Here is a 24,293-nt window from a genome sequence, read left to right as displayed (position 1 = left end):
TGGATGTGGAAAGGGAGCTGTGGTTTCAGTGCATTATTACATGACAGTTAGAGACTGAGTGTGAACGAATGGGGCCTTTGTTGTCTTCATAGCGCTGCCTCGCGCACATGATGGGGGACGGGGTTGTTATTTCATGCGTGGCGGGGTGGCGATGGGAATGAATAGAGGCTGACAGTATGAATTATGTACATGTGTATATATGTATATGTCTGTGTGTGTATATATATGTATACGTTGAGATGTATAGGTATGTTTATTTGCGAGTGTGGACGTGTATGTATATACATGTGTATGTGGGTGGGTTGGGCCATTCTTTCATCTGTTTCATTGCGCTACCTCACTAACATGGGAGACAGCGACAAAGCAATATATGTATATATATATATATATATATATATATATATATATATATATATATATATATATATATATATATATATATATATATTTATTATTTTTTATTTTGCTTTGTCGCTGTCTCCCGCGTTAGCGAGGTAGCGCAGGGAAACAGACGAAAGAATGGCTCAACCCACCCACATACACATGTATATACATACACGTCCACACCCGCAAATATACATATATATATACGATGATGATATGTATATATATATATATATATATATATATATATATATATATATATATATATATATATATATTCATTTATTTATTAATTTTTTATTTATTATACTTAATCGCCGTCTCCCATGTTAGGGAGGTACTGCAAGGAAACAGACGAAAGAATGGCCCAACCCACTCACATACACATGTATATACATAAACGCCCATAGACACATATACACATACCTATGCATTTCAATTTATACATACATATACATACACAGACATATACATATATACACATGTACCATGCTGCCTTCATCCATTCCCGTCGCCACCCTGCCACATTTGAAATAGCTCTGTGGACAGTATTACAGTTATATAATGTGGGAGGTAAGTTGCTAGAAGCAGTGAAAAGTTTTTATCAAGGATGTAAGGCATGTGTAAGAGTAGGAAGAGGGGAAAGTGATTGGTTCACAGTGAATGTTGGTTTGTGGCAGGGGTGCATGATGTCTCCATGGTTGTTTAATTTGTTTATGGATGGGGTTGTTAGGTAGGTATGTGCAAGAGTTTTGGAGAGAGGGGCAAGCAAGCAGTCTGTTGGGGATGAGAGGGCTTGGAAAGTGAGTCAGTTGTTGTTCACTGATGATACAGCACTGGTGGCTGATTCAGGTGAGAAACTGTAAAAGTTGGTGACTGAGTTTGGTAAAGTGTGTGAAAGAAGAAAGCTCAGAGTAAATGTGAATAAGAGCAAGATTATTAGGTTCAGTAGGGTTGAGGGCCAAGTTAATTGGGAAGAAAGTTTGAATGGAGAAAGACTGGAGAAAGTGAAGTGTTTTAGATATCAGGGGGTGGATTTAGCAGCAGATGGAACCGTGGAAGCGGAAGTGAGTCACAGGGTGGGGGAGGGGATGAAGGTTCTGGGAGCATTGAAGAATGTGTGGAAGGCGAGAATGTTATCTCAAGAGAGCAAAAATGGGTATGTTTGAAGGAAAAGTGGTTCCAACATTGTTATATGGTTGTGAGGCATGGGCTATAGATAGGGTTGTGCGGAGGAGGGTGAATGTTTTGGAAATGAAATGTTTGAGGACAACATGTGGTGTGAGGTGGTTTGATCGAGTAAGTAATGAAAGGGTAAGAGAGATGTGTGGTAACCAAAAAAGTGTGGTTGAGACAGCAGAAGAGGGTGTATTGTAATGGTTTGGTCACTGAGGAAAGATTAACAAAGAGGATATATGTGTCAAAGGTGGAGGGAACAAGGAGAAGTGGGAGACCAAATTGGAAGTGGAAGGATGGAGTGAAAAAGATTTTGAGCGATCGGGACCTGAACATACAGGAGGGTGAAAGGCATGCAAGGAATAGAGTGAATTGGAACGATGTGGTATACTGGGGTCAACTTGCTGTAAATAGATTGAACCAGGGCATGTGAAATGTCTGGGGTAAACTATGAAAGTTTTGTGGGGCCTGGATGTGGAAAGGGAGCTGTGGTTTTGGTGCATTACATATGACAGCTAGAGACTGAGTGTGAACGAATGTGGCATTATTGTCTTTTCCTAGCACTATCTCGCGTGTGCACGGGGGAGGGGGGTGCCATTTCACGTGTGGCGGGGTGGTGACGGAAATGGATGAAGGCAGCAAGTATGGATATGTACATGTGTATATATGTATATGTCTGTGTATGTATATGTATGTATACGTCAAAATGTATAGGTATGTATATGTGCATGTATTGGCGTTTATGTTTATACATGTGTATGTGGGTGGGTTGGGCCATTCTTTCGTCTGTTTCCTTGTGCTACCTCGCCAACGTAGGAGACAGCGACTAAGTATTATAAAAAAATGAAATATCTATATATATTTAACAAACTTTTCACTTAATTTCATGCTATATCCTATGATTGCTCTGTCCCTATATCTCTCAAAGAACTGGCTACTCTCCACATCATCAATCTGTTAAAAACTTGCAAGATAGTCTGTCAGGTCACCCTATACTCTTATATCTTCCAAGTCGTTAGCCTTTCCCTGTTACATCTTTGTTGCTCTCCTCCATACCTTCTTTATTAGTTCCTTGTGCTTTTTATGTGCAGTTACTAAAAAGCATATGCAGCCTTTATATAGGATATGAACAGCTATCTCAGACCACCTTATCCATAAAATTGAAAGCTAACTGGTTATTTGCCAGAGGACTGTTTGTCTTTATTATTGTTCTAATGTGGGACTTTGGTGACAGGCTAGAGATAATGTTCATCACCAAGTTTTTCACACACAGATCCCTGAAGCATGTTTTCTGCAAGATAATAATTATATCGAGGTCTTTCACTGTCCCATTCTCATTACCTTACATTTGCTAGGGTCAAACTTCATTGACCATATATCAAACCAACTTTGAAGTATGTCTAGGCCCTCTTCTAAGTATATGCAATCCTGTTCACATTTTGCTTCTCTTATGACCTTTGCATCATCTGCAAATGTATTCAGATAGGATTCCACACCTTCAGGAAAGTCACTCACATAGATCAGAAGTGTAATGATCCCAAGGCAGAACCTTAAGGCACTCCACCGGTAACCTCCACCATTTGAAAAAGGCTCCTCTTACATGTATCTATTATTCCCTTCCAGCTTCATAGTCAGCCTCCCATGTGGTACACTGTCATATGCTTTGTGGTATTCAAGATAAAAAACATTCTACTCAGCCTTCCCTTTTGTTAAAGGCAGAGCTCTCTCTCTCTCTCATAGAAATCTAAAACCATGTTGCCTTTCACTTACATGATTTCTAAGTTGAAAGTGATTCATTTGCTTTCTGTTTAACTTGTCGGTACCCTACAGACCACATTTGTCAAGGAGACTGCTCTATAGTTCAGTGCTTCTTTCCAGTCTCTCTTGTTTATAGATGGGTATGATATTTGCCCTTCCCATTTCCTTGGCACTTTCCCCAGTGAAATCTTGAACAGTGTTTCAAGAGGTCTGTCTAGAGTATCCGCACACATTTTTAGCTCATACGGTGAAATTTCATGTGGATCATAATCCTTGCATGGGCAAAAACCTTTTAGTATTGTTAATATGGTGTCTTCCAGTGTAAAAACACTTGTTAACTTGTTATTCAGTTCCTCACATATCCGTACATCATCCTTAACTGTTTTCCCTTTGAATCCCTTAACCTGATTAGATGCTCTTTAAATGACAATTAAGACCTGACGAATTTATGGAAAAGTTTTGGATTTTCACCTGCCTTGTCCACAATATTCTTTTCAAAATTAATTTTTTCCTCCTTTCTTATCCTGCTATAGTCATTCTATGCTTTCTTATACCTTTCTTAAGCTGGATGGCAGGAGTGTTGCCTATACTAAACAACTGCACATCTCAAAGCTCCTTTGCTTTTTGATTTTTTTTTTTTATGCAATTGTTCCCTGTGTATATAGGCTAGATGTACATGTTCCCAGTCCTTCATTGTAAATTTCATAGAACCTTTCACCACAGTACCCCAGTTCCAGTCTATTGCTATTGAACTCTATTTCTCATTTTATGTTGCCATGTGGATGCTATGCTAACATGGCAGGCATTTATAGGAGTAGCCATGACACCATACTTTTCCATACTTTGGGACACTACCTTCCTACTATATCCTTGTGTTTAATGAATACATGTTAAAAATGAAACAAAGTAATATCCACCAAGTGGAAAAATAATTAGAGTATAATTCACTGGTTTTCTCAAACATTTCATCGACTCTGTTTGCATGTCTGTTTTGTCCACTAAATGCATGCTCTAAATGTAGTCAATTATTGCCCCTGGATTTGTAATCTTTTTGTGAGTAAAGTAGTCCTCCTTCTTACTGTCAACCATATTTCCAGGGAGTATTGTTGATAGCATGCATATATTACATCCATCATGCCACCTTATTTCTAGAATATTTTATGAATGCATAATATGAATGTCAGCTGGCATTGCTTTTTGAGGAAAAATTAGCATATGGTCCTTTTACATGTACCAGTGTTATTTTCCTACACATATTTACAAATTTCTAGGTTGGTATACCACCTGTTTGCAGAGAGCGTTTCCCTTTCCCAAATGTTTTTTCATCCATTTCCTCTACCATATTAGAAATTCCAAGGGGATCACCATGTTCAATTTCTAATGTATACAGTTATGTCTAAAACTATACCAGTCTTGCAATCACACAATACAAAAATTATAATTCCAACTCTGTCTCTTGCTAAGAATGTAGTGCTTGAAGCTAAGCCTGCCTTTGAAAAGCATCAAAGATTCATCCTTGACAAGCTTCAGAAATGGGCTGAACACACCTGCAAATTTGTTTTTTAGGTAGGTAAACCCACATCTTACCTTTAAAAGCTTATCATTTACATAAGCATTATTACTGACAGCAAAACTTGCTGAAGATATTTGTTTGAATCAGTGTATTTTGTGAAGTATATACATGTTGTTGTATCAGCAGATATTTGCTTGAATCAGTGTATTTTGTGACGTATTACATGTTATTGTATCTGCAGATGTGGTTTCATGAACACCTAATGCCAGGAAAACAAATATTTTATCATGTGTCTTTCTAGTTAAACTGAGCATCATTTTCAGGAGTACAGTGTATATAATATTTGTTTTTCTCTCTCATCTTGGTCCATGATGACATCAGACATGTTAGAAATATTCATTTCTTGCTTTCCTTTGTACCATTTCAATAATCGTTTATCTCTACATGATTGTGAAGGCCTTGGCCTAGTGGTGTCTGCCTGTTGCTATGAGGGTGTCAGCTGTGCTACATCAAGATTATCGTTATCACTTTCCTCATTTGTGTTGGGTGTTTTTCCTGTAAGTTCTTCCTTATCACTTTCATCTGATGACACCAGTTCACTATCCGCTAGTTCATCGTCACTATCAAGAAGTCCTCAGAGAATATCAGTAATACTCTGAGGAGTGATCTGTCATATTTTGCACTGGGAGGGTCACATTATTGTCAAGGAAAGGTGCGTGTGATAAACTTATGATAATTTAGCTCATTTGCAACGTAAAACAAAGTCTCTTCTTGCTAATAGTGTCTTATAAAAGATGATTGGGAGTAACCTTTGGCATATAAGATGCGACACCCAGCCCTACAGGAAACAGCATCACTGCCCCTGCCTCAGTGAGGTAGTGCCAATAAATAGACAAAAATAAACAAAAAGGCCACATTCATTCACACTTGGCCTCTAGCTATCATGTGTAATGCACCAAAAGCACAGACCTTTCCATGGTTTACCCCAGACATTTCACATGCCCTGGTTCAGTCTATTGACAGCACATTGATCCCAGTATACCACATCATTCCAATTCACTCTATTTCTTACATGCCTCTCACCCTCCTGTATCTTCAGGCCCCAATTGCTCAAAATCTTTTTCACTCCATCCTTCCACCTCCAATTTGGACTCCCACTTCTCCTTGTTCCCTCCACTTCTGAGACATATTATCTTTGTCAACCTCTCCTCACTCATTCTCTCCATATGTTCAAACCATTTCACCACACCCTCTTCTGCTCTCTCAACCACACTCTTTATTACCACACATCTCTCTTACCCTTTCAACACTTACTCGATCAAATCACCTCATCACCTATTGTCCTCAGACAATTTGTTTCCAACAAATTCACTTGTCTGCACAACCCTGTTCATTGCCCATGCCTCGCATTCATATGATATTGTTGGAACTACTTTTCCTTCAAAACATACCCATTTTTGCTTTCAGAGATAACTTTCTCTTCACACATTCTTCATCACTCCCAGAACCTTCAACCCCTCTCCTACCCTATAACTCACTTCTGCTTCCATGGTCCCATTTGTTGCCATGTCCACTCCCAGATATCTAAAACACTTCACTTCCTCCAATTTTTTCTCCATGCAAACTTACATCCCAACTAACTTGCCATTCAACCCTGCTGAAGCTAATAACCTTGCTTTTATTCACATTTACTCTCAACTTTCTCCTTTCACACACTTTGCTAAACTCAGTCACCAACTTCTGCACTTTCTCACTTAAATCAGCCACCAGTGCTGTACCATCGGCAAACAACAACTGATTCACTTCCCAGGCCCTCTCATACTCAACAGACTTCATACTTGCCCCTCTCTCCAAAACTCTTGCATTTACCTCCTACACCACCCCATCCATAATCAAATTAAGACAACCATGGTGACATCACACATACTTGCCTCAGACCAATCTTCACTCTGAAGCAATCACTCTGCTCTCTCCTTGTGTTCGTGTGTGTGAAATGTGCTAGGTACACCATGAAAAGGTCTGTGGGGCCTGGATGTAAATAGGGAGCAGTGGTTTTAATGCATTACACATGACAGCTTGAAAATGGATGCGAGTGGATACAGCCTGTCATGTCTGTTTCTAGTGCTGTTTCAGTAACACGAGAAATGGTGATCAAGTATGAAAGAAAAAATGTGTACGTGTGATGTCACCATGGTTCTTTAATTTGTTAATAGATGGGGTGGTGAGGGAGGTAAATGCAAAATTCTTGAAGAGAGGAGTAAGTATGTAGTCTGTATGAGATGGGCCTGGTAAGTGAATTGGTTGTTGTTTGTTGATGATACAGCACTGGCGGCAGATTTGAGTGTGAAACTACAGAAGTTGGTGACTAAGTTTGGAAGGGTGCATGAAAGGAGAAAGTTGAGGATAAATGTGAATAAAAGGAAGATTATCAAGTTTAGCAGAGTTGAGGGACAGATTAGTTGGGGGTGAGTTTGAAAGGAGAAAACTTAGAGGAGTTGAAGTGTTTTACATACCTGGGAGTAAACACGGCTGTGAATGGAGCCATGCAAGTGAAAGTGAGTAGTAGGGTGGGAGAGGGGGCAAAGGTTTTGGGAGCACTGATGAATGTGAGGACAAAACTCAGTATGTTTGAACACATCATATTATCAACATTATTATATGGATGCCAGACATGGTCGAGAGATAAGGCTGTGCAGAGAAGGGTGAATGTGTTGGAAATGAAATGTTTGAGGACAATATCTGATGTGAGGCAGTTTGAGTAAAGAATAAAATGGTAAGAGAGAAGTGTGGTAAAAAAAGTGTGGTTGAGGGATGAAGGTGTGCTGAAATCGTATAGACACATAGAAATAATGGGTGAAGAAAGGTTGACAAATAGGATATATGTGTCAAGAAGTGTAGGGAAGAAAGAACATGGAGACCAGGTTGGAGATGGGTGAAAAAGATTTTTACCAATTAGGATCTGAACATGCAGGAGGGTGAAAGGCATGCATGGGATAGAGTGACCTGGAACAATGTGGTGTAAAGGGTTAGACATGCTTTCAGTGACTGCACCAAGGCATGTCATGCATCTGGAGTAAACCATAGAAAGGCCTGTGGGGCCTGGTTGTGGATAGGGAGCTGAGGTTTACATATGACATCTAGAGAATGTATGAAAGTGGATGCAGATTTTCTTCATCTGTTCTTAGTGCTACCATGCTAACAGGGGAAAAGGCAATCAAGAACGAAAAAATATATATTATTTATTTATTTATTTATTTATGTGGGAGGCAAGTTGTTAGAAGCAGTGAAAAGTTTTTATCAAGGATGTAAGGCATGTGTACGTGTAGGAAGAGAGGAAAGTGATTGGTTCTCTGTGAATGTTGTTTGCTGCAGGGGTACGTGATGTCTCCATGGTTGTTTAATTTGTTTATGGATGGGGTTGTTACGGAGGTGAATGCAAGAGTTTTGGAAAGAGGGGCAAGTATGCAGTCTGTTGTGGAGGAGAGGGCTTAGGAAGTGTCAGTTGTTGTTCGCTGCTGATACAGCGCTGGTGGCTGATTTGGGTGGAAACTGCAGAAGTTGGTGACTGAGTTTGCTAAAGTGTGTGAAAGAAGAAAGCTGAGAGTAAATGTGAATAAGAGCAAGGTTATTAGGTACAGTAGGGTTGAGGGACAAGTCAAGTGAGAGGTAAGTTTGAATGGAGAAAACCTGGAGGAAGTGAAGTGTTTTAGATATCTGGGAGTGGATTTGGCAGCGGATGGAACCATGGAGGCGGAAGTGAATCATAAGGTGGGGGAGGGGGAGAAAGTTCTGGGAGCATTGAAAAATGTGTAGAAGTTGAGAACGTTATCTTGGAGAGCAAAAATGGGTATGTTTGAAGAAATAGTGATTCCAACAATGTTATATGGTTGCGAGGCGTGGGCTATAGGTAGAGTTATGTGGAGGAGGGTGGATGTGCTTGAAATGAGATGTTTGAGGACAATATGTGGTGTGAGGTGGTTTGATCGAGTAAGTAATGAAAAGGTAAGAGAGATGTGTGGTAATAAAAAGAGCAGTTGAGAGAGCAGAAAAGGGTGTTTTGAAATAGTTTGGTTACATGGAGAGAATGAGTGAGGAAAGATTGACCAAGAGGATATATGTGTCAGAGGTGGAGGGAACGAGGAGAAGTGGGAGACCAAATTGGAGGTGGAAAGATGGAGTGAAAAAAATTTTGAGTGATCAGGGCCTCTTTGTCAATCTTTCCTCACTCATTCTCTTCATGTGACCAAACCATTTCAAGATACCCTCTTCTGCTCTCTCAACCACACTCTTTTCACTATCTCACATCTCTCTCACCCTTTCATTACTTACTCGATCAAACCACTTCACACCACATATTGTCCTCAAACATCTCATTTCCAACTCATCCACCCTCCTCCGCACAGCTCTACATATAGCCCACGCCTCACAACTATATAACATTGTCGGAACCACTATTCCTTCAAACATACCCATTTTTGCTTTCTGAGGTAATGTTCTCGCCTTCCACACATTTGTCAATGCTCCAAGAACTTTCGCCCCTTCCCCCACCCTGTGACTCACTTCCATTTCCACGGTTCCATCCACTGCTAAATCCACTCCCAGATATGTAAAACACTTCACTTCTTCCAGTTTTTCTCCACTTAAACTTACCTCCCAATTGACTTGTCCCTCAACCCTACTGTACCTAATAACCTTGCTCTTATTCACATTTACTCTCAGCTTTCTTCTTTCACACACTTTACCAAACTTTGTCACCAGCTTCTGCAGTTTCTCAACCGAATCAGCTACCAGTGCTGCATCATCAGCGAACAACAACTTACTCACTTCATAAGCTCTCTCATCCACAACAGACTTCATACTTGCCCCTCTCTCCAAAACTGTTGCATTCACTTCCCTAACAACCCCATCCATAAACAAATTAAACAACCATTGAGACATCACACATCCCTGCCGCAAACCAACATTCACTGAGAACCAATCACTTTCCTCTCTTCCTATTCGTACACATGCCTTACATTCTCGATAAAAACTTTTCACTGCTTCTAACAACTTGCCTCCCACACCATATATTCTTAATACCTTCCACAGAGCATCGCTATCAACGCTATCATATGCCTTCTCCAGATCCATAAATGTGACATACAAATCGTTTTGCTTTTCCAAGTATTTCTCACATACATTCTTCAAAGCAAACACCTGATCCACACATCCTCTACCACTTCTGAAACCACACTGCTCTTCCCCAATCTGATGCTCTGTACATGCCTTCACCCTCTCAATCAATACCCTCCCATATACTTTCCCAGGAATACTCAACAAACTTATACCTCTGTAATTTGAACTCTCCCCTTAATCCCCTTTGCCTTTGTACAATGGCACTATGCATGCATTCCACCAATCCTCAGGCACCTCACCATGAGTCATATATACATTAAACATTAAACACATTAAACAGCACAGTCACCCCCTTTTTTAATAAATTCCACTGCAACGCCATCCAAACTCGCTGCCTTGCCAGCTTTCATCTTCCGCAAAGCTTTCACCACCTCTTCTCTGATTACCAAATCATTCTCCCTAACTCTCTCACTTTGCACACCACCTCGACCAAAACATCCTATATCTGCCACTGTATCATCTAACACATTCAACAAACCTTCAAAATACTCACTCCATCTCCTTATCACTTCACCACTACTTGTTATCACCTCTCCATTAGCCCCCATCACCAATGTTCCCATTTGTTCTCTGGTCTTACGCACTTTATTTACCTCCTTTCAAAACATCTTTTTATTTTCCCTAAAATTTAACGATACTCTCTCACCCCAACTCTCATTTGCCCTCTTTTTTGCCTCTTGCACCCTTCTACTGACCTCCTGTCTCTTTCTAAATCTCTCACTCATTTGCAGTATTTCCCTGCAAAAATCATCCAAATGCCTCTCTCTTCTCTTTCACTAATAATCTTACTTCTTCTTCCCACAACTCACTACCCTTTCTAATCTGCCCACCTCCCACGCTTCTCATGCCACAAGCATCTTTTGCACAAGCCATCACTGCTTCCTTAAATACATCCCCTTCCTCCCCACTCCCCTTACGTCCTTTGCTCTCACCTTTTTCCATTCTGCACTCAATCTCTCAGGGTACTTCCTCACACAAGTCTCCTTCCCAAGCTCACTTACTCTCACCACTCTCTTCACCCCAACATTCTCTCTTCTTTTCTGAAAACCTCTACAATCTTCACCTTTGCCTCCACAAGATAATGATCAGACATCCCTCCAGTTGCACCTTTCAGCACATTAACATTCAAAAATCTCTCTTTCGCACGCCTATCAATTAACACGTAATCCAATAATACTCTCTGGACATCTCTCCTACTTACATATGCCATTTTATTTATTTTATTATGCTTTGTCGCCGTCTCCCGCGTTAGCGAGGTAGCGCAAGGAAACAGATGAAAGAATGCCCTAACCTACCCACATACACATGTATATACATACACGTCCACACACACTTATGTATATCTCTCTTTTTAAACTAGGTATTCCCAATCACCAATCCTTTTTCGGCACAAATTTACAAGCTCTTCACCATTTCCATTTACAACACTGAACACCCCATGTACACCAATTATTCCCTCAACTGCCACATTATTCACCTTTGCATTCAAATCACCCATCACTATAACCTGGTCTCGTGCATCAAAACTACTAACACACTCACTAAGCTGCTCCCAAAACACTTGCCTCTCATGATCTTTCTTCTCATGCCCAGGTGCATATGCACCAATAATCACCCATCTCTCTCAATCTACTTTCAAATCTACAGTCTGAGTTGTTGTTTTGAAGGGACCCTCTGCAGTGAGAGAAATGTCTGCAAATTAAGATGCCAGTGAAAAGTATATTGGCATATTTTCAAAGCTAGATAAAGAACAGTCTCCTAGCTCTATCACTGCCTCAGCATCAGCTGTGTCTGATTATACCCACAGCACTTCATTTGTGTAAATGTCAAACTACTTCAGTGAACATTATATTTGTTAAAATGGGAAACAGAAAATTTCAGTACAAAAAAACAAATATGTTTCAGATTTTTATATATATGTACATGTGTTACACAGACAAATAGCAATTAACAATTGTATCATATATACAAAAACAGTTTATCATGAAATGTGGACCTCAATCTGGACATGCTGGATAGATTACTGTATAATCCAAAAGAAATCCATAATTTGAACAATGCATGGTCCCCAAAATTTGGTTTTACTGCACATATTGACTAATTTTCATTCTTAATTATAATCAATAAAGTACTTTGGAGTATGAAATAAAGCTAAATCATCAGAACATCATAACTATGATGTTAGTTAAGATTTAAAATCATAACATCAGTCCTCGATCAACTATTGGCCTAGCAGTTCCCATGTATATCAATATCAATTCATCTGGATGATATTCTTGAGACCGTGTCTGAGCAAAGGAAGCCTATCATATAATCTTAATCATATAAAAATCTTAATCCCATACATGTGAAGGTGAAATGACATCTCTCACTCTTCAGTAGCTTCTTGTTTGTTTGCACTTCTACTAGGTATCGTTTTCATATGCGATTCCGATGGTGATTTCAGTTTTTCTTTTAGAATGCGAGTTCGACATTCATCAACATTCAATGTATAAAGTGAGGGTCCAGGGCGTAAAATTCGGGAAGACCCAATACACTCATCACCAAGGTAGAAGACTGCATACTGTTAGAAGGAAAAGGGAATATTTATAACATCATTAAAGACTCATGTACTCTTTATGTAGAATGTCTGAGGAATGTTTAAAATGTTACTTGTGACCAGATACACAATTTTGGAAAAATTCTGCCTTAAAACAATGTAAATTATGAAACACACGTAAATCATCATGAAAAAAGGCCAAAATATTAATATCTACTAGAAATATGAGGATTTTTTTGGACATCCAACAAAACAACTAATGATGAGTTTCTGGAACTTATTTATTTATTTTATTACACTTTGTCACTGTCTCCCGCGATGGCGAGGTTGCGCAAGAAAACAGATGAAAGAATGGCCCAACTCACCCATATACACATGTATATACATACACGTTCACACACGCACATATACATACCTATACATTTCAACGTACACATACATATACATTTTTTTTATACTTTGTTGCTGTCTCCCACGCTAGCAAGGTAGCGCATGGAAACAGACGAAAGAATGACCCAACCCACCTACATACACATGTATATACATACACGTCCACACACGCACATATACTTACCTATAAACCTCAACATATACGTATATATACACACAGATATATACATATATACACATGTACATAATTCATAGTCTGCCCTTATTTATTCCTATCGCCACCCTGCCATACATGAAATGAAAACCCCCTCCCCTGCACGTGCGCGAGGTAGCGCTAGGAAAAGACAACAAAGGCCACATTTGTTCACACTCAGTCTCTAGCTGTCATGTATAATGCACCGAAACCACAGCTCCCTTTCCACATCCAGGCCTCACAAAACTTTCCATGGTTTACTCCAGATGCTTCACATGCCCTGGTTCAATCCACTGACAGCACGTTGACCCCGGTATACCACATCGTTCCAATTCACTCTATTCCTTACACGCCTTTCACCCTCCTGCATGTTTAGGCCCCGATCACTCAAAATCTTTTTCACTCCATCTTTCCACCTCCAATTTGGTCTCCCACTTCTCGTTCCCTCCACCTCTGACACATATATCCTCTTTGTCAATCTTTCCTCACTCATTCTCTCCATGTGACCAAACCATTCAAAACACCCTCTTCTGCTCTCTCAACCACACTCTTTTTATTACCACACATCTCTCTTACCCTTTCATTACTTACTCGATCAAACCACCTCAAACCACATATTGTCCTCAAACATCTCATTTCCAGCACATCCACTCTCCGCACAACTCTATATATAGCCCATGCCTCACAACCATATAACATTGCTGGAACCACTATTCCTTCAAACATATCCATTTTTGCTTTCCAAAATAACGTTCTCAACTTCCACACATTTTTCAATGCTCCCAGAACTTTCGCCCCTTCCCCACCCTATGATTCACTTATGCTTCCATGGTTCCATCTGCTGCCAAATCCACTCCCAGACATCTAAAACACTTCACTCCCTCCAGTTTTTCTCCATACAAACTTAACTCCCAATTGACTTGTCCCTCAACCCTACTGTAACTAATAATACTTACTCTCAGCTTTCTTCTTTCACACACTTTACCAAACTCAGTCACAGCTTCTGCAGTTTCTCATCCGAGTCAGCCACCAGCGCTGTATCATCAGCGAACAACAACTGACTCACTTCCCAAGCTCTCTCATCCACAACAGACTGCATACTTGCCCCTCTTTCCAGAACTCTTGCATTCACCTCCCTTACAACCTCATCCATAAACAAATTAAACAACCATGGAGACATCACACACCCCTGCCGCAAACCAACATTCACTGAGAACCAATCACTTTCCTCTCTCCCTACACGTACACACGCCTTACATCCTCGATAAAAACTTTTCACTGCTTCTAACAACTTACCTCCCACACCATATATTCTTAAACCTTCCACAGAGCATCTCTATCAACTCTATCATATGCCTTCTCCAGATCCATAAATGCTACATACAAATCCATTTTCTTTTCCAAGTATTTCTCACATACATTTTTGAAAGCAAACACCTGGTCCACACATCCTCTACCACTTCTGAAACCACACTGCTCTTCCCCAATCTGATGCTCTGTACATGCCTTCACCCTCTCAATCAATACCCTCCCATATAATTTCCCAGGAATACTCAAAAAACTTATACCTCTGTAATTTGAGCACTCACTCTTATCCCCTTTGCCTTTGTACAGTGGCACTATGCAAGCATTCTGCCAGTCATCAGGCACCTCACCATGAGTAATACATACATTAAATAACCTTACCAACCAGTCAACAATACAGTCACCCCCTTTTTTAATAAATTCCACTGCAATACCATCCAAACCCGCTGCCTTGCCGGCTTTCATCTTCCGCAAAGCTTTTACTACCTCTTCTCTGTTTACTAAATCATTCTCCCTAATCCTCTCACTTTGCACACCACTTTGACCAAAACACCCTATATCTGCCACTCTATCATCAAACACATTCAACAAACCTTCAAAATACTCACTCCATCTCCTTCTCACATCACCACTACTTGTTATCACCTCCCCATTAGCCCCCTTTACTGATGTTCCCATTTGTTCCTTTGTCTTATGCACTTTATTTACCTCCTTCTAAAACATCTTTTTATTCTCCCTAAAATTTAATGATATTCTCTCTCCCAACTCTCATTTGCCCTCTTTTTTGCCTCTTGCACCCTTCTATCAACCTCTTGCCTCTTTCTTTTATACATCTCTCAGTCATTTGCAGTATTTCCCTGCAAAAATCATCCAAATGCCTATTTCTTCTCATTCACTAATAATCTTACTTCTTCATCCCACCACTCACTATCCTTTCTAATCTGCCCACCTCCCATGCTTCTCATGCCACAAGCATCTTTTTCACAGGCCATCACTGCTTCCCAGAATACATCCCATTCCTCCCCCACTCCCCTTGCGTCCTTTGTTCTCACCTTTTTCCATTCTGTACTCAGTCTCTCCTGGTACCTCCTCACACGTCTCCTTCCCAAGCTCACTTACTCTCACCACTCTCTTCACCCCAACATTCTCTCTTCTTTTCTGGAAACCTCTACAAATCTTCACCTTCGCCTCCACAAGATAATGATCAGACATCCCTCCAGTTGCACCTCTCAGCACATTAACATCCAAAAGTCTCTCTTTGGCACGCCTGTCAATTAACACGTAATCCAATAACCCTCTCTGGCCATCTCTCCTACTTACATACGTATACTTATGTATATCTCTTTTTAAACCAGGTATTCCCAATCACCAATCCTTTTTCAGCATATAAATCTACAAACTCTTCACCTTTTCCATTTACAACACTGAACACCCCATGTGCACCAATTATTCTCTCAACTGCCACATTACTCACCTTTGCATTCAAATCACCCATCACTATAACCTGGTCTCGTGCATCAAAACTACTAACACACTCACTCAGCTGCTCCCAAAACACTTGCCTCTCATGATCTTTCTTCTCATGCCCAGGTGCATATGCCCCAATAATCACCCATCTCTCTCCATTCACTTTCAGTTTTACCCATATCAATCTAGAGTTAACTTTCTTACACTCTATCACATACTCCCACCACTCCTGTTTCAGTAGTGCTACTCCTTCCCTTACTCTTGTCCTTTCACTAACCCCTGACTTTACTCCCAAGACATTCCCAAACCACTCTGCCCCTTCACCCTTGAACTTTGTTTCACTAAGAGCCAAAACATCCAGGTTCCTTTCCTCAAACATACTACCTAACTCTCCTTTTCTTCTCATCTTGGTTACATCCACACACATTTAGACATCCCAATCTGAGCCTTTGAGGAGGATGAGCACTCCCCGCGTGACTCCATCTGTTTCCCCATTTAGAAAGTTAAAATACAAGGAGCGGAGGGTTTCTAGTCCCCCGCTCCCGCCCCCTTTAGTCGCCTTCTACAACACGTGAGGAATGCATGGGAAGTATTCGTTCTCCCCTATTCCAGGGGATAGAGAAAGAGATGCAGTGCTAAGTGCCATAAATGCAATGGTTAGGATAAGCATCAAAATTAGTGATGGACTGATGTGAACTAGCTGGATCTCATTGATAAACAGGGTTCTTGTATCTAAAATAAAGTCTTGAAGACAACACACACCAATACTGTTTCAATCCAGAATTTGTAAAAGGCCTTGCTACAGCCAGATGCAAGATTAATGATGGGTATTTGTTATTTAAGTTTATGACTTTCATAATAATGACTATTGTAAAAATAATGATAAAAACTTTGGAACGGTTAGGAGACATAGTTTGTGCATGCACTGTGTTAGTGTCTCTAAGGATTTGCTGTGATCAAGGTTGCATTATTTTATAATTCATGGTTTTCATTGTATTAACATTGGTGAAACAACTGTAACCCATTTCTGTTCATTATAGAGTACATATTTTCTATGATTTCCCTATGCACTGTAATTAGAATATCACACTACATAGTATAATTGATCAGCTAGTTAAGTAGAGGATCACAGCAAAAGCAAAGTCAGATGATATTATTATTCAAATGACATGATACAGATGAAAACAGCACCAAACAGATGAGACAGGAAATAGATGTAGTGTGTGTGTGTGTGTGTAGGATGTATAGGGATATGTGGTGAAAGTTGAGGATGAGTGATGGTGATGGTGGATAGTGATGGGCGGTGGTGCTTGATGTCTGTGATAAAGTATGGCAGTGATAATGGATGGGTAGTGATAGTGGAGGGTAATAGGTCTGGTGGGTAGTATTTATATGTGGGAATAGTAGTTACAGATAGCAGTGCTTGGTAGCAGACACAGTGATAATCATCCCAAACTGAGTTTTTTTCTTTCAAACTATTCGACATTCCCCACATTAGCGAGGTAGCATTAAGAACAGAGGACTGGGACTTTCAGGGAATATCCTCACCTGGCCCCCTTCACTGTTCCTTCTTTTGGAAAATTAAAAAAAAAGAGATGGGAGGATTTCCAGCACCCCCGCTCCCTCCCCTTTTAGTTGCTTTCTACGACACGCAGGGGATACGTGGGAAGTATTCTTTCTCCCCTATCCCTGTCATGTAGTAACTGCAACATCATTATCCCAAAATAAGTTATAATATGAAAGTTCTGCCGTGCAGTAAATGAACCATCATCAAGGCTAACATAGTAAGTGAAAAAATAAAATATGCCTCCCACAGGTGGAAACTTGGAAATTAGCTGATTTGTATATCTTGTTATTTATTATACTTAGTCGCTGTCTCCTGCGTTAGCGAGGTAGTGCAAGGAAACAGATGAAAGAACGGCCCAACCCACCCATATACACATGTATATACATAAATGCCCACACCATGCACATATACATACCTGTACATTTCAATGTATACATACATATACATACACAGACATATACATATGTACATATTCATACTTGCTGCCTTCATCTTTTCTCACCACAACCCTGCCACACATGAAATAGCATCCCCCTACCCCCATGAAGTAGCTCTAGGAAAAGACAATAAATGCCACAATCGTTCACACTTAGTCTCTAGCTGTCGTGTGTAATGCTCCGAATGCACAGCTCCCTTTCCACATAAAGATGACACAACTTTCCATGGTTTACCCCAGATACTTCACATGCCTTGGTTCAGTCCAGTGATAGGACATCCACCCCAGTATACCACATCGTTCCAATTCACTCTATATTCCTTGCACACCTTTCACCTTCTTGTATGTTCAGGGCCCGATCACTCAAAATCTTTTTCACTCCATCCTTCCACCTCCAATTTCGTCTCCCACTTCTCTTTCCCTCTAACTCTGACACATATGTCCTCTATGTCAATCTTTCCTCACTCATTCTCTCCATGTTACCAAACCATTTCAACACACCCTCTTCTGCTTTCTCAACCACACTCTTTTTATTGCCACACATCCCTCTTACCCTTTCATTACTAACTCAATCAAACCACCTCACACCACATATTGTCCTCAAACATTCCATTTCCAACAAATCCACCCTCCTTCGCACAACCCTATCTATAGCCCATGCCTCGCAACCATATAACATTGTTGGAACCATTATTCCTCCAAACATACCCATTTTTGCTCTCTGAGATAATGTTCTTGCCTTCCACACATTCTTCAATGCTCCTAGAACCTTCGCCCCCTCCCCCCACCCTGTGACTCACTTCCGCTTCCATGGTCCCATCCGCTGCTAAATCCACTCCCAGACATCTAAAACACTTCACTTCCTCCAGTTTTTCTCCATTCAAACTTACCTCCCAGTTGACTTGCCCCTCAACCCTACTGAACCTAATAACCTTGCTCTTATTCACATATACTCTCAGCTTTCTTCTTTCACACACTTTACCAAACTCTGTCACCAACTTCTGCAGTTTCTCACTCGAATCAGCCAGCAGCCCTGTATCATCAGCAAACAACAACTGACTCACTTCCCAAACCCTCTCATCTGCAACAGACTGCATACTTGCCCCTCTCTCCAAAACTCTTGCATTCACCTCCCTAACCACCCCATCCATAAACAAATTAAACAACCATGGAGACATCATGCATATCTGCCGCAAACCGACATTCACTGGCAACCAATCACTTTCCTCTCTTCCAACTCGAATACATGCCTTACATCCTTGGTAAAAACTTTTCACTGCTTCTAGCAACTTACTTCCCACACCATTTACTCTTAATACCTTCCAAAAAGCATCTCAATCAACCCTATCATATGCCTTTTCCAGATCCATAAATGCTGCATATAAAAGTATCCATCTGTTTTTCTGAGTATTTCTCACAAACATTCTTCAAAGCAAACACCTGATCCACACATCCTCTACCACTTCTGAAACCACACTGCTCCTACCCAATCTGATGCTCTGTACATGCCTTTACCCTCTCAATCAATACCCCCCCCCCATATAATTTCCCAGGAATACTCAATAAACTTATACCTCTGTAATTTGAACACTCACCTTTATCCCCTTTGCCTTTGTACTATGGCACTATGCATCCATTCCATCAATCCTCAGGCACTTCATCATGAACCATACATTCATTGAATATCCTTACCAACCAGTCAACAACACAGTCACCCCCTTTTTTAATAAATTACACTGCAATACCATCAAAACCCGCCGCCTTGCCGGCTTTCATCTTCTGCAATGCTTTCACTACCTCTTCAGTTCACCAAACCATTCTACCTGATCCTCAGTTTGCACACAACCTCAACCAAAACACCCTATATCCATCACTCTTTCATCAAACACATTCAACAAACCTTCAAAATACATTATATCTCCTCACTGCACCACTACTTGTTATTACCTCCCATTAGCCCCCTTCACTGATATTCCCATTTGTTCTCTTGTCTTAAGCACTTTCTTTACCTCCTTCCAAAACATCTTTTTATTCTCCCTAAAATTTAATGATACTCTCATCCCAACTCTCATTTGCCCTCTTTTTCACCTTTTGCACCTTTCTCTTGACCTTCTTCCTCTTTCTTTTATACATCTTCCAGTCATTTGCTCTCTTACCCCAACTCTCATTTGCCCTCTTTTTCACATCTTGCACCTTTCTCTTGACCTCCTGCCTCTTTCTTTTATACATCTCCTAGTCATTTTCACTACTTTCCTACAAAAATCATCCACATGCCTCTCTTCTCTTTCACTAATAATCTTACTTCTTCATCCTACCACTCACTACCCTTTCTAATCTGCCCAAATCCCACCTTTCTCATGCCACAAGCATCTTCTGTGCAAGCCATGACTACTTCCTTAAATACACCCCATTCCTCCTCCATTCCCCTTATGTCATTTGCTTTCACCTTTTGTCATTCTGCACTCAATCTCCTCTGGTACTTCCTCACACAAAAGTCCTTTCCAAGCTCACTTACTCCCACCACTCTTTTACTCTCTTTTTCTCTCTTCTTTTCTGAAAACCTCTACAAATCATCACCTTCTCCTCCACAAGATAATGATCAGACGTCCATCCAGTTGCCCCTCTCAGCACATTAACATCCAAAAGTCTCTCTTTCACGTGCCTATCGATTAAGTAATCCAGTAATGCTCTCTGGCCATCTTTCCTACTTACATATGTATACTTATGTATATCTCTCTTTTTAAACTAAGTATTCCAAATTAAGAGTTCTTTATCAGCACACAAATCCACAAGCTCTTCATCATCTTCATTTACAACAATGAATGCCCCATGTAGTACACCAATTATACCCTCAACTGCTACATTACTCATCTTTGCATTCAAATCACCCATCACTATAACCTGGTCTCATGCATCAAAGCTGCTAACGCTCACCTGCTCCCAAAACACTTGCCTCTCATGATCTTTCTTCTCATGCCCAGGTGCATAGGCACCAATAATCACCCCTCTCTCTCCATCCACTTTCATTTTCACCCACATCAATCTAGAGGTTACTCTCTTACACTTTATCACATACTCCCACCACTCCTGCTTCAGGAGTAGTGCTACTCCTTCCTTTGCTCTTGTCCTCTTACCAACCCCTAACTTTACTCCCAAGACATTCCCAAACCACTCTTTCTCTTTACCCTTGAGCTTCGTTTCACACAGAGCCAAAACATCCAGGTTCCTTTCCTCAAACTTACTACCTACTTACTACCTTTTTTTTCATCTTGGTTACATCCAAACACATTTAGACACCACAATCTGAGCCTTCAGGGAGGATGAGCACTCCCTGCATGACTCCTTTTTCTGTTTCCCCTTTTAGAAAGTTAAATACAAGGAGGGAAGGGTTTCTATCCCCCCCACTCCTGCCCCCTTTAATCGCCTTCTACGACACATGAGGAATACGTGGGAAGTATTCTTTCTCCCCTATCCTTAGGGATAGGGGAGACTTGTATAAGTATTTTGTAAAAACTTATGTCTGGAGAGGTTGCAGTGGTAGTGACAAAAATTTTATTCTTATTCTTATTCTTATTCATTCATTTCAAGCTAAAAGTTTGTTTTCTAAATTGTTTCTTACATTTTTCATATGTATATATATGTATGTGTGTGTGTGTGTGCGTGTGTGTGTGTGTGTGTGTGTGTGTGTGTGTGTGTGTTTATATATGTATATTATCCCTGGGGATAGGGGTGAAAGAATACTTCCCACGTATTCCTCGCGTGTCGTAGAAAGCGACTAGAGGGGACGGGAGCGGGGGGCCGGAAATCCTCCCCTCCTTGTATTAACTTTCTAAAATGGGAAACAGAAGAAGGAGTCACGCGGGGAGTGCTCATCCTCCTCGAAGGCTCAGAGTGGGGTGCCTAAATGTGTGTGGATGTAACCAAGATGTGAAAAAAGGAGAGATAGGTAGTATGTTTGAGGAAAGGAACCTGGATGTTTTGGCTCTGAGTGAAACGAAGCTCAAGGGTAAAGGGGAAGAGTGGTTTGGAAATGTCTGGGGAGTGAAGTCAGGGGTTAGTGAGAGGACAAGAGCAAGGGAAGGAGTAGCAATACTCCTGAAACAGGAGTTGTGGGAGTATGTCATAGAATGTAAGAAAGTAAATTCTCGATTAATATGGGTAAAATTGAAAGTTGATGGAGAGAGGTGGGTGATTATTGGTGCATATGCACCTGGGCATGAGAAGAAAGATCATGAGAGGCAAGTGTTTTGGGAGCAGCTAAATGAGTGTGTTAGCGGTTTTGATGCACGAGACCGGGTTATAGTGATGGGTGATTTGAATGCAAAGGTGAGTAATGTGGCAGTTGAGGGAATAATTGGTATGCATGGGGTGTTCAGTGTTGTAAATGGAAATGGTGAAGAGCTTGTAGATTTATGTGCTGAAAAAGGACTGATGATTGGGAATACCTGGTTTAAAAAGCGAGATATACATAAGTATACTTATGTAAGTAGGAGAGATGGCCAGAGAGCGTTATTGGATTACGTGTTAATGGACAGGCGCGCGAAAGAGAGACTTTTGGATGTCAATGTGCTGAGAGGTGCAACTGGAGGGATGTCTGATCATTATCTTGTGGAGGCTAAGGTGAAGATTAGTATGGGTTTTCAGAAAAGAAGAGTGAATGTTGGGGTGAAGAAGGTGGTGAGAGTAAGTGAGCTTGGGAAGGAGACCTGTGTGAAGAAGTATCAGGAGAGACTGTGTACAGAATGGAAAAAGGTGAGAACAATGGAAGTAAGGGGAGTGGGGGAGGAATGGGATGTATTTAGGGAAGCAGTGATGGATTGCGCAAAAGATGCTTGTGGCATGAGAAGAGTGGGAGGTGGGCTGTTTAGAAAGGGTAGTGAGTGGTGGGATGAAGAAGTAAGAGTATTAGTGAAAGAGAAGAGAGAGGCATTTGGACGATTTTTGCAGGGAAAAAATGCAATTGAGTGGGAGAAGTATAAAAGAAAGAGACAGGAGGTCAAGAGAAAGGTGCAAGAGGTGAAAAAAAGGGCAAATGAGAGTTGGGGTGAGAGACTATCAGTAAATTTTAGGGAGAATAAAAAGATGTTCTGGAAGGAGGTAAATAGGGTGCGTAAGACAAGGGAGCAAATGGGAACCTCAGTAAAGGGCGTAAATGGGGAGGTGATAACAAGTAGTGGTGATGTGAGAAGGAGATGGAATGAGTATTTTGAAGGTTTGTTGAATGTGTCTGATGACAGAGTGGCAGATATAGGGTGTTTTGGTCGAGGTGGTGTGCAAAGTGAGAGGGTTAGGGAAAATGATTTGGTAAACAGAGAAGAGGTAGTAAAAGCTTTGCGGAAGATGAAAGCCGGCAAGGCAGCAGGTTTGGATGGTATTGCAGTGGAATTTATTAAAAAAGGGGGTGACTGTATTGTTGACTGGTTGGTAAGGTTATTTAATGTATGTATGACTCATGGTGAGGTGCCTGAGGATTGGCGGAATGCTTGCATAGTGCCGTTGTACAAAGGCAAAGGGGATAAGAGTGAGTGCTCAAATTACAGAGGTATAAGTTTGTTGAGTATTCCTGGTAAATTATATGGGAGGGTATTGATTGAGAGGGTGAAGGCATGTACAGAGCATCAGATTGGGGAAGAGCAGTGTGGTTTCAGAAGTGGTAGAGGATGTGTGGATCAGGTGTTTGCTTTGAAGAATGTATGTGAGAAATACTTAGAAAAGCAAATGGATTTGTATGTAGCATTTATGGATCTGGAGAAGGCATATGATAGAGTTGATAGAGATGCTCTGTGGAAGGTATTAAGAATATATGGTGTGGGAGGCAAGTTGTTAGAAGCAGTGAAAAGTTTTTATCGAGGATGTAAGGCATGTGTACGTGTAGGAAGAGAGGAAAGTGATTGGTTCTCAGTGAATGTAGGTTTGCGGCAGGGGTGTGTGATGTCTCCATGGTTGTTTAATTTGTTTATGGATGGGGTTGTTAGGGAGGTAAATGCAAGAGTTTTGGAAAGAGGGGCAAGTATGAAGTCTGTTGGGGATGAGAGAGCTTGGGAAGTGAGTCAGTTGTTGTTCGCTGATGATACAGCGCTGGTGGCGGATTCATGTGAGAAACTGCAGAAGCTGGTGACGGAGTTTGGTAAAGTGTGTGGAAGAAGAAAGTTAAGAGTAAATGTCAATAAGAGCAAGGTTATTAGGTACAGTAGGGTTGAGGGTCAAGTCATTTGGGAGGTGAGTTTGAATGGTGAGAGGCTGGAGGAAGTGAAGTGTTTTAGATATCTGGGAGTGGATCTGTCAGCGGATGGAACCATGGAAGCGGAAGTGGATCATAGGGTGGGGGAGGGGGCGAAAATTTTGGGAGCCTTGAAAAATGTGTGGAAGTCGAGAACATTATCCCGGAAA

At 40.9% G+C, this 24,293-nt stretch overlaps 1 protein-coding gene across 1 annotated transcript in view; it reads right to left on the bottom strand.

Moving 5' to 3' along the window:
• Nucleotides 1-11,901: 11,901 nt before the first annotated feature.
• LOC139752797 (mitochondrial tRNA-specific 2-thiouridylase 1) overlaps nt 11,902-24,293 on the bottom strand; it is a 111,230-nt gene continuing 98,838 nt past the window's right edge. Inside the window, exon 7 of the mRNA XM_071668714.1 lies at nt 11,902-12,569. Within this exon, the coding sequence (XP_071524815.1) occupies nt 12,375-12,569 (195 nt within the window). The 3' untranslated portion in view covers nt 11,902-12,374. The remainder of the gene's footprint in view (nt 12,570-24,293) is intronic.

The sequence above is a fragment of the Panulirus ornatus genome, chromosome 13 (assembly GCF_036320965.1).
Source record: "Panulirus ornatus isolate Po-2019 chromosome 13, ASM3632096v1, whole genome shotgun sequence".
NCBI classification, from domain to species: Eukaryota; Metazoa; Arthropoda; class Malacostraca; order Decapoda; family Palinuridae; genus Panulirus; species Panulirus ornatus.
The sequence above is the reverse complement of the archived record's forward strand: the minus strand, read 5'-3'. Positions and strand labels throughout refer to the sequence as shown.